Below are 16,602 nucleotides of genomic sequence, written 5' to 3' on the forward strand. Positions count from 1 at the left end.
TGCATATCCTGCTGATTAGCCAATGGGAAGCGTAGCGGAGGTATGGTTAATTACCATGTTTGTCTATTATTAGATAGGATTTATTACATTGATTGGGGTGACAATGGTCACCATGAACATATAGGTTTCATGTGTGGATTTCTATGTTACAAGATCTGTTATATTGCAGTGGTGCCTCATTTCTTTTTAGTGCTGAATAATATTCCATTGTCTGGATGTACCATGGTTTATTTATTTAGTCACCTACTGAAGGATATCTTGATTGCTTCCTATAACCTCGTTTTAAAGAAAAGGAAATTGATTCTAAGAGGGGATAAAGTGATTCAATGAGGAATAAAACTAGCTATAAATAAATCAGTTTGTAATCTCTAGTCCTTCTGATTCCTTATGCAATATTTTTCCAATACAATTTGGACCAGACAAGCACTATCATTACAATTTTCTGAGATCCTTTCTGATATTATATATTATACCCTTTATCATCTTCAATATGTAGATTATTTTAAAATGCAATTTTGACCAATCAGCATTTTTAGATGTTTTGTTGGATTTTTTAATTTTGCTTTTTAAGTAGTATATAAATATTTAGAATGCAAAATGTCATAATGTTTAATGAAAAAAACAGAATCATTGTAGGAGCTCTCTGGGGCAACAAAACATGGCAACATTTGAAAGCTACTATCCAGAAGAGTGGAGAATTGATTGCACAGTTGAATCTCTGGTACTTATGTGGCATATCCAAGGGAAGACCAGCTACTTCAAATCTATGAGTGTCAGTGATCTTCAGGAAGCCAATTACATTTCTGGAAGGTGGTTTATTATCAATATTTAATATTCTCTTAGGTGCAGTTTGATACATTTGAACAAGCACAACATTCATTTAAATTTTCATTAGCTGCTACATAGCAGTTAGAATTATAGCTTAATTTTAGACCAAAATAGATTTTTAATTTGAGACCTATTTCTTATTTATTCTATTTTTAACAGAAAATAGAAAGGAAGTTTTCCTCTTGAATTTGTCCTCTAAACAAAATATATTTTATTTGAACTAATTTCAAAATGTGTTGCTAGTTTTCCACAAAGGCTTCTTAGAACCGGCTTTTCAAAACACAGAAGGAATTCAAGTCTTATAGCTACAGTAAGCAGAACAAACAGTGAAGACAGAAATCATTGATCACTTTTTAATATTAATATCCTTAGTGAGAAGTCTTAAAGTATATCCTCCTAAATATTTGATTTTATAAAATGCATATTCCAAAATACCTTTAGTAAATTCAATTTCCTTTCCAATCTGGAAGCTTTCTTAATTTTTTTCTTATGTATTTGAATTTAGCTAAGTTTTTCTGTCTTTATCTCTTATTAATGCTGTTAATGCTTATATACTCTATCTATCTTTTTTTATTTATTGTTGATACCTGCTGCAGAGCAATGCCAAAATCATCCAAATATAGGCTTAAGTTTGATCAATTACTGTTACTATTGATTTTCAAGTCAAAAGTGAATTCAGTTAATGAATTGGTATTTTTTTCAGCTTTCTTCTAAGAATGTGACTCTTTTCTGTTGGTATCTGTTTCTATAAAGTTATAGTTTAGATGCTATATATTTTATTGTATGTACTAGAGGCCCGGTGCATGAAATCCATGCATGGGTAGGGTCCTGGCCAGCTATCAGGGCCAATTAGGGTCTTCCAGCTGCCAGCTGGGGCCTTCCTTTGTTCCGTGTCACCCCCTGGTGGTCAGCGCACATCATAGCAGGTGGTTGAACTCCTGGTTGGTCGAACTCCCTAGGGGACAATTTGCATATTAGCCTTTTATTACATAGGACTAGAGGCCTGGTGCACGAAATTCGTGCGGGGGGGCAGTTCTTCAGCCCTGCTTGCACCCTCTCACAATCCGGGACTCTTGCCTGCCAGCCTTCCTGATTGCCTCTAACCACTCTGCCTGCCTGATTGCCCCAACTGCTCACCTGCCTGCCTGATCCTGCCTGATCCCAACTGCTCACCTGCCTGCCTGATCACCCCTAACTGCCTCTGCCTGCCTGCCTGATCGTCCCTAACTGCTTGCCTACCGGCCTGATCGCCCCTAACCACCTCTGCCTCAGCCCCACCACCACAGCTTCGTCTGGAAGGACATCTGGATTAATGTCTGGAAGGTTTTGGCTAACTGGTCTAATTAGCATATTACACTTTTATTATTATAGATAGTTGTCTTGCTCCAAACTGTAAGGACCTGCTTGTCATAGAGATAGAAAAGTTTTAATTTTTACTCTTGATTATAGCAATTAACTAATACAGATGGCCACAAAAAGGTGACTTACCAAAGGGTGTATAGCAAATGGTGCTGTTAAGTCCTTTTCCATGAAAAAGTGCATGTTGTGCATTGTATCTGCCTGGGTACATAAAAGAGTGAAGTTTATCTGTCTTTTCAATCATATGAGCAAATTGTGTGAGACCCCAGCCAAGTTTGGTTTGGTGCTCTCAGAATCATATAGGTCTTTCTTTTTTCTTTGCTCCATTGGTGGAGATTTCCTAGAAGTTGCAGGATATCTTCCTTTTAATTTTTCCTCGACACTCTGACTTTACTTATGTCTCTCACCTTTGCTTTCCCTCCATTCCCCATCCGCAACAATAACTTGCTCCAAGCTCACTTTGCTCAAGTGTCTAGGTAGGAGATCGCACAATGCATCTGCCACCAGAATTATGATTCCTAGCATTCTTGGTGCTCCCCATGCTCTGGGATTCCGCTTCTGGTCCAGGGGCTGCCACCAGAACTATGATTCCCAGAATTACTGGTGTTCCCCATGCTCTTGGTTTCTGCTTCCAGTCCAGGGGCCGCAGAAACCAAAAGGACTGGGAACTCCACCCGCCCCCTGGCTGGGCTGACAGGACTAGACACTCCAGCAGAGGCTGAGTGGGGAGGCTGGATCAGCCTGAGGGGGCGGAGCCAGCCTCATCACTTGGCCCCTGCTCCCGGCTCCCCCTGGCAGGGCTGACAGGACCAGACACTCCAGTGGCAGCCAAGTGGTGAGGCTGGATCTGCCTGTGGGGCGAGAGGGGGCTCACAGGATCAGTGAAATATGCCATTGGTATTTTAATGGGGACTGCATTGAATTTATAGATTGCTTTGGGTAGTATGGACATTTTAATGATGTTGATCTACCAATCCATGAGCATGGTATTTTCTTTCACTTGTTTATATCTTCCTCTATCTCTTATTTCAACATTCTGTAGTTTTCAGAGTACAGGTCTTTTCCCTCCTTGGTTAAGTTTATTCCTAAGTACCGTAATTTTTTAATTGCAATGGTAAACGTTTTTGTTTGTTTGTTTGTTTGTTTTAGTTTCTCTTTCTGAGAGTTCACTATCTGTATAATAAAAGCCCAAGCAACTATTATGGCAGAACGACCGGTCACTATGATGCCCACTGACCACCAGGGGGAAGACGCCAGAAGCTGCCCCCTGGTGGTCAGGGCACTCCCACAGGGGGAGTGCTGCTCAGCCAGAAGCCAGGCTCACAGCTGGTGAGCGCAGCTATAGTGGCAGGAGCCTCTCTCGCCTCTGTGACAGCGCTAAGGAGCAGTAAGCCGAGTGATAAGAAACAGTGAGCAGGTGGGCAGTAAGGAGCGAGGGGTCCTGGACTGTGAGAGGGTGCAGGCCAGGCTGAAGAAACCCCACCCCCCACCAGTGCAGAATTTCATGCACTGGGCCTCTAGTTGGTGTATAAAATGACTATGGATTTTGGGGTGTTAATTTTTGTATCCTGCTAATTTTTCAAATTCATTTATTAAATCTAGTAGTTTTTGATGGTGTCTTTGGGGTTTCCTATGTACAGTATCATGTCATCTGTGAAGAGTGAGAGTTTTACTTCCTCTTTTCCAATTTGGATGCCTCTTATTTCTTTTTCTTGTCTAATCGCTATGGCCAAGACTTCCAGAACTACTTTGAACAGGAGTGGTAAAAGAGGGTATCCCTGTCTTGTTCCTGTTCTTAGGGGAAATGGTTTTAGTTTTTGCCCATTGAGTATGATATTGGCTGTAGGTTTGTTATATAGGGCCTTTATCATGGTGAGATATGCTCCCTCTATTTCCACGTTGCTGAGAGTTTTTATCAAAAATGGGTGTTGGATTTTGTCAAATACTTTTTCTGCACCTATTGATATGACCATATGATTTTTGTCTTTCAATTTCTTTATGTGATGAATCACGATTATTGATTTGTGAATATTTTACCAGCCTTGCATCCCTGGAATAAATCCAACTTTATCATGGTGCATGATCTTTTTAATATATTGTTGGATGCTATTTGCTAATATTTTGTGGAGGATTTTAACATCTTTGTCCATCAGGGATTTTGGCCTGTAATTCTCTTTCTTTTTATTTTCTTTATCTGGTTTTGGAATTAGGGTAATGCCGGCCTCATAAAAAGAGTTTGGAAATGTTCCTTCTTCTTGGATTTTCTGAAATAGTTTGAGGAGTAGAAGTGTTACTTCTTTGAATATTTGGTAAAACTCTCCTGTAAATCCATCTGGAAAATGAACTTTGTTTGCTGGGAATTTTTCTATTACTGCTCCAATTTCATCAGTAGTTACCAGCCTATTCAGGTTTTCTGATTCTTCCTGACAAAGTATTGGAATGTTGTATTTTTCTATGAATATGGCCATTTCATCCAGGTTTCACATTTGTTGGAATAAAGTAGTCCATAGCATTTTGTTACAATCCTTTGTATTTCCTTGGGGTTAATTGTTATATCCTCTTTTATTTCTGATTTTGTTTATTTCTATCCTCTTTTTTGTTTTCTGGTGAGCCTTGGTAAAGGTCCATCAATCTTGTTTATCCTTTCAAAGGACCAGCTCTTGGTTTTATTGATCATATGTATTATTAATTATTATTATATTATTTATTTATTTATTTTTTGGTCTCTATGTCATTTAGTTCCACTACGATCTTTATTATTTCTTTCCTTCTACTTGTTCTGGATTTTTCTTGTTCTCTTTCTAATCCTTTAAGTTTTAATGTTAGATAATTTGCTATCAGTTTCTCTTGTTTTTTGAAGTAGGCCTGTAGTACTATGAAATTCCCTCTCAGAACTGCTTTCACTGTGTCCCATAGATTTTGGATTATTGTGTGTTTATTTTCATTTGTTTTTATAATGTTTTTTATTTCTTCTTTGATCTATTTGGTAACTCATTTATTTTTTTTTGTAATGCTGTTTAGCCTCTGTGTATTTAATTGTTTTTGAGTGTTTTTATTGTAGCTGACTTCTAATTTCATGCCATTGTGGTCTGAGAAAACGCTTGATGTGATTTCAATCTTCTTGAATTTGTAGAGACTTAGCTTGTGTCCTAACATGTGGTCTATCTTTGAAAATGTCCCATGTGCACTTGAGCAGAATATGTATTCTGTAGCTGTGGGTTGAACTGTTCTGACAATGTCAATAGTTCCATCTGTTCTAAAGTATCATTTAGTACTGCTGTTTACCTATTGATTTTTTTTTGTCTAGAAGATTTATCCAATGATGTCAGTGGGGTATTAAATTTCCATACTATGGTTGCATTGCTGTTGATCTTTCCTTTGATATCCTCCAGAAGCTTTTTATATATTTAGATGTTCCTGCATTTGGTGCGTATATGTTTACCAGAGTTATAACCTCTTGTTGTATTGATCCCTGTAGGATTACAACGTGGCCTTCTTTATCTCTTATTATGGCCTTCACTTTGAGGTGTTTAGTCAGATATAAGTATTGCTACCCCAGCATTTTTTTTAAATTTCCATTTGCCTGAAAATTTGTTTTTCCATCCACTATCAGTCTGTATGAGTCCCTTGTTCTGAGGTGGGTCTCTTGTAGACAGCATATACGTGGGTCATGTTTTCTTATCCATTCAGCCACTTTTTGTCTTTTGATTGGAGCATTTAATCCATTTATGTTTAAAGTTATTATTGATAAGTACTTGGTTGTTGCCATTTTTATTCTTTATGCCTGTGTTCCTTCTTCCCTTTCGATTTCTTCTTTTTATAACAGTCCTTTTAGCATTTCTTGCATTGCTGGCTGGGTAGTGATAAACTCTCTTAGCCCTTTTTTATCTGAAAAGTTCCTGATTTCCCCTTCAATTTTGAATGATGGCCTTGCTGGATGCAGTATTCTTGGACTCAGCCCTTTGCTTTGAATCACTTTGTATACTTCATTCCATTCCCTTCTGGCCTTATGTATTTCTGTTGAGAAATCATTTGATAATGTAATGGGGATTCCTTGACTCTCTGTCTCTCTCTTGCAGCCTTTAAGATTCATTCTTTGTCATTAATGTTTGCCATTGTAATTATGACATGTCTTAGTGCAGGTCTTTTTGGATTCATCTTGTTTGGGACTCTCTCTTCTTGTATGAATTTTTTTATTCCCCCAATCAGGGAAATTTTCTGTCATTATTTCTTCAATTAGGTTTCCTAAACCATGCTCCACTCCTTGTCCTTCTGGAACCCCTATAATACAGATGTTACTTTGTTCCAAGGCTCCTTTAGGTTCTCCTCCTGCTTTCTAATTTTTTTTCTCCAATTGCTGTTCAGATTGGTTGTGTTTTTCTACCCTTTCTTCTAACTTGCTAATTTGGTCCTCTGCTTCTTCTAGTCTACTGTTGAAACCTTCCATTGTGTTTTCTTGGTAGTTATATCATTCTTAATTTCCTCTTGATTCTTACATAAGTTGTTGATTTTCTCATCCAGCTGTTTTAGGAACTGTAAGACCCTTACTCTGAATTCTTTTTTTAAAAAAATATTTTATTGATTTTTTGCAGAGAGGAAGGGAGAGGGATAGAGAGTTAGAAACATAGATGAGAGAGAAACATCGATCAGCTGCCTTCTGCACACTCCCTACTGGGTATGTGCCCGCAACCAAGGTACATGCCCTTGACCGTAATTGAACCTGGGACCCTTGAGTCTGCAGGCCGACGCTCCATCCACTGAGCCAAACCAGCCAGGGCAACTCTGAATTCTTTTTCTGACATATTGCAGCCTCCATTTCACTTAATTCTTTTTATGATGATGCCTCCTTTTCTTTCCTTTGAGGGTTGTTTTTTTGTCTCCCCATTTTTGCTCTCACCAATGGCCCAGGTGCTGGGTTGCATAAGGCCTGTGTCTGAAGGAGTGGACTTGGCAGGAGGGTCACACACTCTAAGACTCATCACAGGGCCCAGATGCTGGGTTGCGTAGGGCCTGTGGCTGAATCAGTGGGCTTGGTGGGAGGGTAGCACACTCTGAAAGTCACTGGAGGGCCCAAGTGCCAGGTCACATGGGATCTGTGGCTAAAGCAGTGGGATTGGCCGGAGGGTCATGCACTTGGAGACTCACTGGATAGCCCAGGCACTGGGTAATGCAGGGCCTGTAGCTAAAGCAGTGGTTTGGTGGGAGGCAAGCCCACTCTGGGGAGATTCAAGTCCTGGTGTCTGTGGGTCTGCAGATGAGGTATCAGGTTTTAGGCTGTAGTGGCTGTAGAGTCTGGTATAGTGTCTGAGGCCAGTCTGGGTGGTGGTAAGGCTGGGCTCCTAGTCACAGCAGCTCTCCTCTTCAAAATGGTGTTGTTTCTGTGCCTGAGCCGGTGACCCCGGGAGTGCTTGCAGCAGTAGCAGTGACCTGCCTAGTAGAACCTGCTCTGCCAGCCCCAGAGACTCCTGCAGGATCTAACTCTCTCTCTCTCTCACACACACACACACACACACACACACACACACACACACACACGTCCACACACTTCCCTTTTGCTCCCTCACTCACTCACACTCTCTCCATCACTGCTGCCCTGCCTGCTGCCACCTTGATCTGGATCTACCCTATGTCTTTTGATTGTAGCATTTATTCCATTTACTTTTAAGGTTGTTATTGATAGGTACTTGTTGCCATTTTTTTCTTTATGCCTGTGTTCCTTCTTTCCTTTCTATTTCTTCGTTTTACAACAGTCCCTTTAGCATTTTTATATTGCTGGCTTGGTGATAATAAACCCTATTAGCCTTTATTTGTCTGTGAAACTCCTGATTTCCCCTTCAAGTTTTGAATGATAGCATTGCTGACAGAGTATTCTTTGATTCAGTCACTTGCTTTGCATCACTTTGTATACTTGATTCCATTCCCTTCTGGACTTATATTTTTCTGTTGAGAAATCAGTTGATAGGCTAATGTAAGATCCCTTGTAGGTAAATTTCTGTCTCTCTCTGGCAGCCTTTAGGATTCTTACTTTGTCATTTACATTTGCCAATTTGTTTATGATGTGTCTTGGTGTCTGTGTTTTGGGTTCATCTTATTTGGGACTCTCTGTGATTCTTGCACTTGTGTGACTTTTTCTTCCCAAAGTCAGGGAAGTTTTCTGTCATTGTTTCTTCAAACAGGTTTTCTATTTCTTGCTCAGCTTCCTGTCCTTCTCTGATCCCTATTATGCAGGTGTTGTTTCATTTCGTGTTGTCCCAGAGCTCCCTTAGACTCTCCTCCTGCTTTTTAATTTTTTTATTCCAGTTGCTGCTCTGCTCTGGTGTTTTTTCCCCTACCTTGTCTTCTATCTTACTGATTCTGTCCTCAGCTTCTTCTAGTCTGTTGTTGAAACCTTTCATTGTGTACTTTATTGCAGCTAAGTCATTCTTCATTTCTTCTTTTTTTTAATATATTTTATTGATTTTTTACAGAGAGGAAGGGAGAGAGATAGAGAGTTAGAAACATCGATGAGAGAGAAACATCAATCAGCTGCCTCATGCACATCTCCTACTGGGGATGTGCCCGCAACCAAGGTACATGCCCTTGACCGGAATCGAACCTGGGACCTTTCAGTCCACAGGTCGACGCTCTATCCACTGAGCCAAACCGGTTTCGGCGATTTCTTCTTGATTTTAATACATGCTGGTAAATTTTCTCATCCAGATGTTTGAGCATCCCTAAAATCATTACTGTGAATTATTTCTCTGATACATTGGTTACCTCCATTTTACTTAGTTTCTTTTATGGTGATTCCTCCTTTTTCTTTCATTTGGGGAATGTTTCTTTGTCTCCCCATTTTGTTGTTCCTTTGTAATTGTTTCTATATATTACATCACACTGCTATGCCACCCAGATTTTTTAAATTGGTCTTCTGTAGTAGATGTTTTGTGGGACCCAGTGGTACATTCTCTCAGGTCTTCTGTACTGGGTGTTCTAGAGAGGCTACCTACATGAGATATTTGGGTTCTATTTATGTATTTGGGTCTTGAATGTTATTGTCCTGTTCATGGATGGAGTATATTATCAGTGTGTCTGATTATGTGGCTCACTCTGTCCCACATCGTGCCAACCATTGTGGAGGTGCTGACCAAACAGAAGTAAATACAACATGACAAGACATAACACAGAAGGAACAGAACACAAATGTACACAAGATACCTATAACCCCAATAAAAGTGACCACCAGAGAAAAGTGCCCTCTTTGCTTGTCTGCCAGCTTTCAATCTTAATCACTCAAGCATTTTTTTCTGACCTGGCTTTAGATGGGGAGGTCCTGTTTTGCTTTCAGGGAATAAGATGGGTGTTTTTTGCCTGATCCAGAATGACTCCTCTGCGAATGGCCCACAATATTACTTTTGCCTTGGTTGGTCAGAGATCCTTGTATGGTGACCAATGGTGTTGGCTGGCAACCTGCAGTTTTTATCAGTCTGGTTCCCAGAATAGCAGTGTGGATGACCCCTCTTCCTATAAAGTCACTGAGGGCCCCTTGTGACTATTCAGAACCATAAGTGTGGCCTCTGCCTTTATTTCCTCTGTAAAGCTCAAACTTCAGGGTGTGGCAGGCTGTATTATCTGCCTTGAGGCTATTGGGAGGGGCTGGCTCTTCTAGGGAGAAATGGCTGCTTAGGTTTGGAAGCCTAAGAATGCCCCAATGCAGGATTCCTGGCCATGTCTCCCTGCCTTGCTTCCCTCCCCAGCCTCTCCTCAGACACCCCAAGTCTGTGCCTCTCTCCCTGTGCCAAAGCCTCATGTGAGTGTTTGTAAGTAAAAAAAGTCCTGTGTTCTGGGTTTAGAGAATAAAAGCAAAGACAAAACAACCACGAAACTGCGGGTTCCTCCCCCACTTTCACGCATTGTGCTGCTAGGGCCACCTTTTGCAGTGCAGCTTTTCGTGGCTGTGGTCTTGGGTCCAGATTCCCCAGAAGCCAGTATCCCTGCAACTTTTCTTTTTCACAGTTGGATATCTTGCCTGTCTCCAAAGGACTTGTCTTTGGTGCAATGCAAGTTCCTTCTCACCCTCTCTGCCTGCTTGCCAGCTGCTCCTATCAAGCCCACATCAACATTCCTACCAGTCTCCAGGCATCCTCTGCCCTTCCTTGTAAATTGTCTCCTTAGCTGTGTCTAATTTGTTAATTCTGGGTGGATGTTCTCTGATTTAGTTGTACTTCCAGTCTGGCCCCAGGACGATGTGTACGTCATGTCTGCCTATTCAGTCACTATTTTTCCTCCTCAGAATGCTTTTTTCTGCATGCCCTTCCAGGGTTGCATTTTGGGAATGTGGTGCTAGGAGATGATTTATTGTTTTAAATCCATCAATGTTACACTGAGGAGCATTGTGACATTAAGAATTTAACCAAATAGTTGACTAAAAGGATAAATTGCTAATGAAAGGTCAAACAAATCTTTTTGCTTCATTATGGTTTTACCTAAAGACATAGATATTCTGGCGTTGTAATGAAGACTGAACAAATAAGATTTAAAATCTCCTAAGTTTAAAGTCATTACAATATGGACCATAAGGCAATACAAAATATGAGTTAGAGGTTAAATCTCTAAACTTTGAATCAAATGCAAGAAGCTATAGAAAAATAATTAAAAATATAAGGCTGCGTTTGATAAGAGAATCATATCCCTTTAGATATTTTTCTTGTTAATCCTCACCAGAGGATATCCTTTCCATTGCTTTTCAGAGAGAGTGGAAGGGATGGAGGGAGGGACAGAGAGAGAGAGAAACATCAATGTGAGAAAGGCACATTTACCGTTTGCTTCCCGCATGCGTCTCAACCAGGGGACAGGGAGTGAATCACAACCCAGGCATGTGCCCTTGACCAGGACTCACAATCAAGATCCTTCTGTGCACAGGCTGATGCTCCAACCAATGAGCCACAGCGGCCAGTGCCCTTTAGACATTTTCATTAACTCATGTTTGAATTACTTCAGTACTTTAATACATCAAGCTCCCATGAGGAAACTTGGGTTTTGCTTCATGACAGGTTACTGTGAGATTTTTTTTTTTCATCTTCAAAATGAGGATATTGAACTGGATGGCTCCTAAATATCTTTGATGGCTCTTAAATACTATTATTTTTTACCATCTTAAAATTATTTTCTGAAATTTTTCATTGAGTTTTTCTTCAAAAGGAAGCAGATAGCAATTGCTTGAAAGAATGCACAGATATTGAAACATAATCTTTTCAATGAATTAAAACATTTTTAGAGGACTCTTCCTCATTCACTTTCTTAGTGTCATTCTATGAGATACACATTTTACTTGGAATATCTTGTCTATAAAGTATTTTGTTGATTTATTTTTCATAAAGTCAGAATCCATATTTTGCTCATAAAAATCCACTATTTACATTACCAGTCATGAAACAACTAGTAATTTCATAATTATCACAGTCAAGATTCAGTCCTGGATTGCTAGTCAGAGGAACTGATGTAAATTCGGGGAAACTTTTCTTGATTAATTTTAGGTTATGAGGCACTCAGCTGTGGCTGTCCTAGGCAGGGTCCCTTTGTTTAAATCCTTACCATCATATTTTCTGTCCATTCGGAGCAGTGGTTCTCAGCCTTCCTAATGCCGCGACCCTTTAATACAGTTCCTCATGTTGTGGTGGCCCCCAATTTCATTGTTACAAATTGAACATAATTAAAGCATAGTGATTAATCACAAAAACAATATGTAATTATATATGTGTTTTCGGATGGTCTTAGGCGACCCCTGTGAAAGGGTCGTTTGACTCCCAAAGGGGTCTCGACCCACAGGTTGAGAACCGCTGATTTGGAGGATCCGAATTCAGTAAAGCTAAATATGATTATGAAATCTCTGGGACAATCTAGAAAATATCCAAATGTGTATAATCAATTCAGAGACTAAAACAATTTTCTTTCAGATCCTTTCTTTTCCATGATTCATAGACAAGCTAATGTGGTCAAAGCTTGCTTCATTTTGAGTTTCCTTGCATTGTAAAGAGTACAGAGTGGCAAAATAGAACCTTAGTTATTCTCTCAAACATACACAATCAAGTGTTCTAGGGTGTACTCACTTACTTCTTACACTGTTGATAAGGATTCACTCTACCTCTTAGAATCAAATTCCTCTAATAATAGCAGTTGTGTTTGTTTTTGTTTTTTTTAACAACCAATGCATATCTTCTAAAATACTGTTTTAAATCTACCGGAAAATTATTTTTTAGCTTATAGCATTTCAATACTATCTATAAATAATTAAGTTTAATTCACTAGACTTTTTGGAGAGCATTGCTGAAATATTGATTCTATTCTTAGAAACTGTTGCCTTAGATATTTTTAGCCTAATATAAACTTCCTAGGAGACAAAATTTCAAACTTCAGCACTCATGTTTTCTCTTTGGGTTTTTTTATTCCTACCTCTTCATACCATTATATAAAGTTAAAAATAATCCTATACAATAAAAGCTTAATATGCAAAGTGTCCGACCATTCATTCTACTATTCGACCAGTCGCTATGACACACACTGACCACCAGGAGGCAGACTCTCTGACCACTAGGTTAGCTTGCTGCTGGGGTCCGTCTGATTGGGACTGGGTGAGATGGGCTGGCCATGCCCTGGAGCCCTTCCACGGTCCCTTCCCAGCCCCAATGGTGCACCAGTGGGGTCCCTTGACCTGGCCTGTGCCCTCTTGCAATTTGTAGGCCAGGCCAAGAGACCCCCAATGGTGCACGAATCTGTGCACTGGGCCTCTAGTTTACTTATATTAATACAAAACAATGTAATTGCTTTATACTACAGGGGCTGGCAAACTTTCATATGTGGCATGATATGTTTATATTTATTTTATCCCTCAGTGTATAAGGATGAGGAGGGTAAACTGGGAGAAAGACTACTTGAATTCTTTTTTTCCACCTCCCCCCCCCCCTTTCATTCATGGGCACCAACAGTATATTCATTAGAAAGTGGTTCCTTCTAACATTTCAGTGTGCTTCCTCTGATAATATTGTTTTAGTTGGAATTTAGTATAAGGTGATTTCTATCTTTTAAAAAAAAAAACTCTCTAGAAATCTTAACAGACACCAGAACACATTAGCAAGAGTTTTGGAATTTCTAAAAGAATCTTCATATTACTCTCTTTGTGTTTCTCTGTGTTTTGAATTGGGGATCCAACCATATAAATGCATTTTTAGATTTTCAAATAGTCCATTGCAAGATGAAGTAATTTATGGGAATTGAAATTCACTTTGTTAAAGAATATTATTTATAAACTAGAGGTGGACTTACTTTTGCTTATGCTGTGTAGCATAGGCCTGATAAAGAAACATATAAAGCTTTCAATTACATTAAGTTGTCCTAATTTTAAAAGGGATAATTCTGGTTTTAGGTATAACAGCTGCAGCCATGGCTGAGGCAATGAAGCTACAGAAGATGAAGCTTATAGCTGTGAACACTCTTCAGGGAAATGGAAGCCAAAATGGAACGGAATCAGAGCCTGATGATCTTAATTGTAATACAGGTAAGTGTCTTCAGAAATCCAAGGCAGGTGACTCATTGATTTATTCTGTGATGGGAGAGAAGAGGGCTGAGGGGAGCAGGACAATAATACGTATACTTCAATTTTTTTTAAATATATTTTTATTGATTTTTTTACAGAGAGGAAGGGAGAGGGATAGAGAGTTAGAAACATCGATGAGAGAGAGACATCAATCAGCTGCCTCCTGCACACTCCCTACTGGGGATGTGCCCGCAACCAAGGTACATGCCCTTGACCGGAATCGAACCTGGGACCTTTGAGTCCACAGGCCAATGCTCTATTCACTAAGCCAAACCGGTTAGGGCCATATACTTCAATTTTAAGCAGTTACTAAAGAAGTACACTTAATCTTACCTCTAACTTGTACATTGAAACTAGAAAACCATTACAGGTCAGAATCCCATTTGAGGAAACACTGAATTATGTCCATTGTTTTGTTGTAGAGGAATTAATACTAATTTTTATCTTGCTAGCTATTTCATCTTTTGCCTGCTAAAGGCTGCCCCCTTCAGCTTCATATCAAGCTTTTTACTTCAACTTTCTCTAAATAATTTACCACTGAATGGTAATTCTGAGAATCCACCTTGGGCGGGCTGCAGTCTCTTTAGTTGGAGTACCACCTCCTTAGCTAAGTGAAGGTGCTGGCAGACTTGTGGTATTGTCAGCAGTGGCTAAAGAAAAGAGGAAGAACAAAGAGTCAGCAAGGAAAAAAAGATGGAAGGAAGAGAAAGATGCCTGTGGATTGAAATATCCCATTCCTTTTTACTACTAGTTTTCTCTCCTTTACCTGTGATAATTATTCCTTATCTTTGATCATAAGACTGCCCCTCAAATCTCTTTTGGAATTAGGTGGGATTATAACTCTCAACATTTATGAATGCCTAAATAAATAAACAAATAACTAAATAAATAAATACCGTTTAATTTTAGTGGGGAGTAATAAGGGGCGGCAAAAGATGGTCTGAGGGGCCATAGGTTTCCAATCTAACACTTCAGGTAAATTCAATATAATATGATAGGCAGATTGGTAGCAGCCTCTTCTCTCTTTTCTTTTAGGCTCCTAGATGTTCAAGTATCATGGTCCTTATCTTGGAGGAAAAAGCAAAGGGGGAAATTCTTGAATTAAATCAGTATGATAAACTTACTCTGAATTTAATGCAGTGTAGCTCTCTTCATCCTCCTCATCTAAAATTGAAAAGTTCATGGTGATTTATGAGAATTAGTCTTTAATCAGTACTCACAGTAGGTAATAATGGAAAAAATGCATGCTTTTGTGGATTCATGTAACTAGAAGCAAGACATAGTTAAAATTAACATTAAGCAAAACATAATAATAGAAAGAAATTACCAGTTACTATGTACTAAGTATCTCCCATGATTTTTTCCATTAGTTTAATTTTTAAAATGTAGATATTATTGACATATAGCATTGTATAAGTTTAAGGTGCACAATGTGTTGATTTGATACACTTATATTTTGCAATATATAATATTATTACCACCATAGCATTATCCAACATCTTCACAATTTCACATCATTGTTTCTTTTTTTTTTTTGAACATTTAAGATATAGTCTCTTAATCACTTTTAAGTATACAATAAAGGTATTGTTAACTACAATCATAATACCATGCATTAGGTATTGAGAACTTATTCATCTTCTACCTCCTGTGTTAACTCAGTTAATTCTTACCATATTCCCAGATGGGGAAAGCATTTTCAATACTCCCATTTTGCAAATCAGGAAACAGAGACACAAAGTTAGTAATTAGCAGAGCTGTTTAAATCCCATGTCTGGTTAAGTGCAAAGTATTTGCCCTTTCCACATTCTTCCTTCTCTTCAGCACTGTTTTGTAATATGGTTTTAATTTTATCAATCCTCTTGAATAAAAGATGAAGATACAGTGATGAACTGATGATCAGTTTCCTCGACTTAACATCTCTTAACTCATACTGGCTTCCACTGTAACAGCTAGAACCAGAGCCACTGCACCCCACTAGACAATGTACTTATACCTACCCACAAGTGGAAATATTTCCCTACTAATGTAAGTCAATAAAGGGTGAAATAGCTGCCTGCTGCTTCAAATGTGCAGACAACAATGCAAGGCTACATGGGACATGACAAGTTAAGAAAAATATTACCACCAAATGAACGCTATAATTGATCCCAAATAAATGGAAGTCTATAAATTTCCTGACAAAGAATTCAAATAGCCAAAACCGGTTTGGCTCAGTGGATAGAGCGTCGGCCTGCGGACTGAAAGGTCCCAGGTTCGATTCCGGTCAAGGGCATGTATCTGGGTTGCAGGCACATCCCCAGTAGGAGATGTGCAGGAGGCAGCTGATCGATGTCTCTCTCTCATCGATGTTTCTAACTCTCTATCTCTCTCCCTTCCTCTCTGTAAAAAATCGATAAAATATATTTAAAAAAAAAAGAATTCAAATAATTGTTTTAAGGAAACTCAGAAAACTACAAGAGAACACAAATAATTCAATCACATTAGGAAAATAGTACATGAAAAAATGAGAAATTTCACAAAAAGATATAAATCATAAAAAAGAACCAAGCAGAAATTTTAGAGCTGAAGTATATAGTGACAAAAATGAAAAGCACAGTAGAGAGCTTCAATAACAACTCATTTAATCAGAAGGAATAATCTATGAACTTGAATATAGGTCATTTGAAATATTCCAGTCGAGAAGAAAGAGGAGAAAAAATGGAAAAGTAGAAAGAACACTTGAAGATATATAGGATACCCGCAAAGAAACAGTTATGCATTTTGGGAAACCCAGAAGGAGAAAAGAGAGAGAAAGGGAGGGGAAAAAAAGCTCATTTAAATAAATAATGGTTGAAAGTTTCCCA

The 16,602-nt window shown here is 38.9% G+C and overlaps 1 protein-coding gene and 1 long non-coding RNA gene across 4 annotated transcripts in view; both read left to right on the plus strand.

Annotated features, from left to right (window-relative positions):
* DACH2 (dachshund family transcription factor 2) overlaps positions 1-16,602 on the plus strand; it is a 717,141-nt gene that overhangs the window by 464,506 nt on the left and 236,033 nt on the right. For all 3 annotated transcript variants that reach the window (XM_014538871.1, XM_014538872.1, XM_005865261.2), the window contains one exon: positions 13,586-13,717. In XM_014538871.1, coding sequence (XP_014394357.1) covers positions 13,586-13,717 — 132 coding nt within the window. The remainder of the gene's footprint in view (positions 1-13,585; positions 13,718-16,602) is intronic.
* On the plus strand, positions 2,547-11,813 carry LOC106725934. Its single transcript, XR_001361943.1, has 3 exons — positions 2,547-2,663; positions 3,945-3,946; positions 11,783-11,813. It is a non-coding gene; the product is annotated as an uncharacterized LOC106725934 (long non-coding RNA).

Source organism: Myotis brandtii, unplaced genomic scaffold (genome assembly GCF_000412655.1).
Source record: "Myotis brandtii unplaced genomic scaffold, ASM41265v1 scaffold2, whole genome shotgun sequence".
NCBI lineage: Eukaryota > Metazoa > Chordata > Mammalia > Chiroptera > Vespertilionidae > Myotis > Myotis brandtii.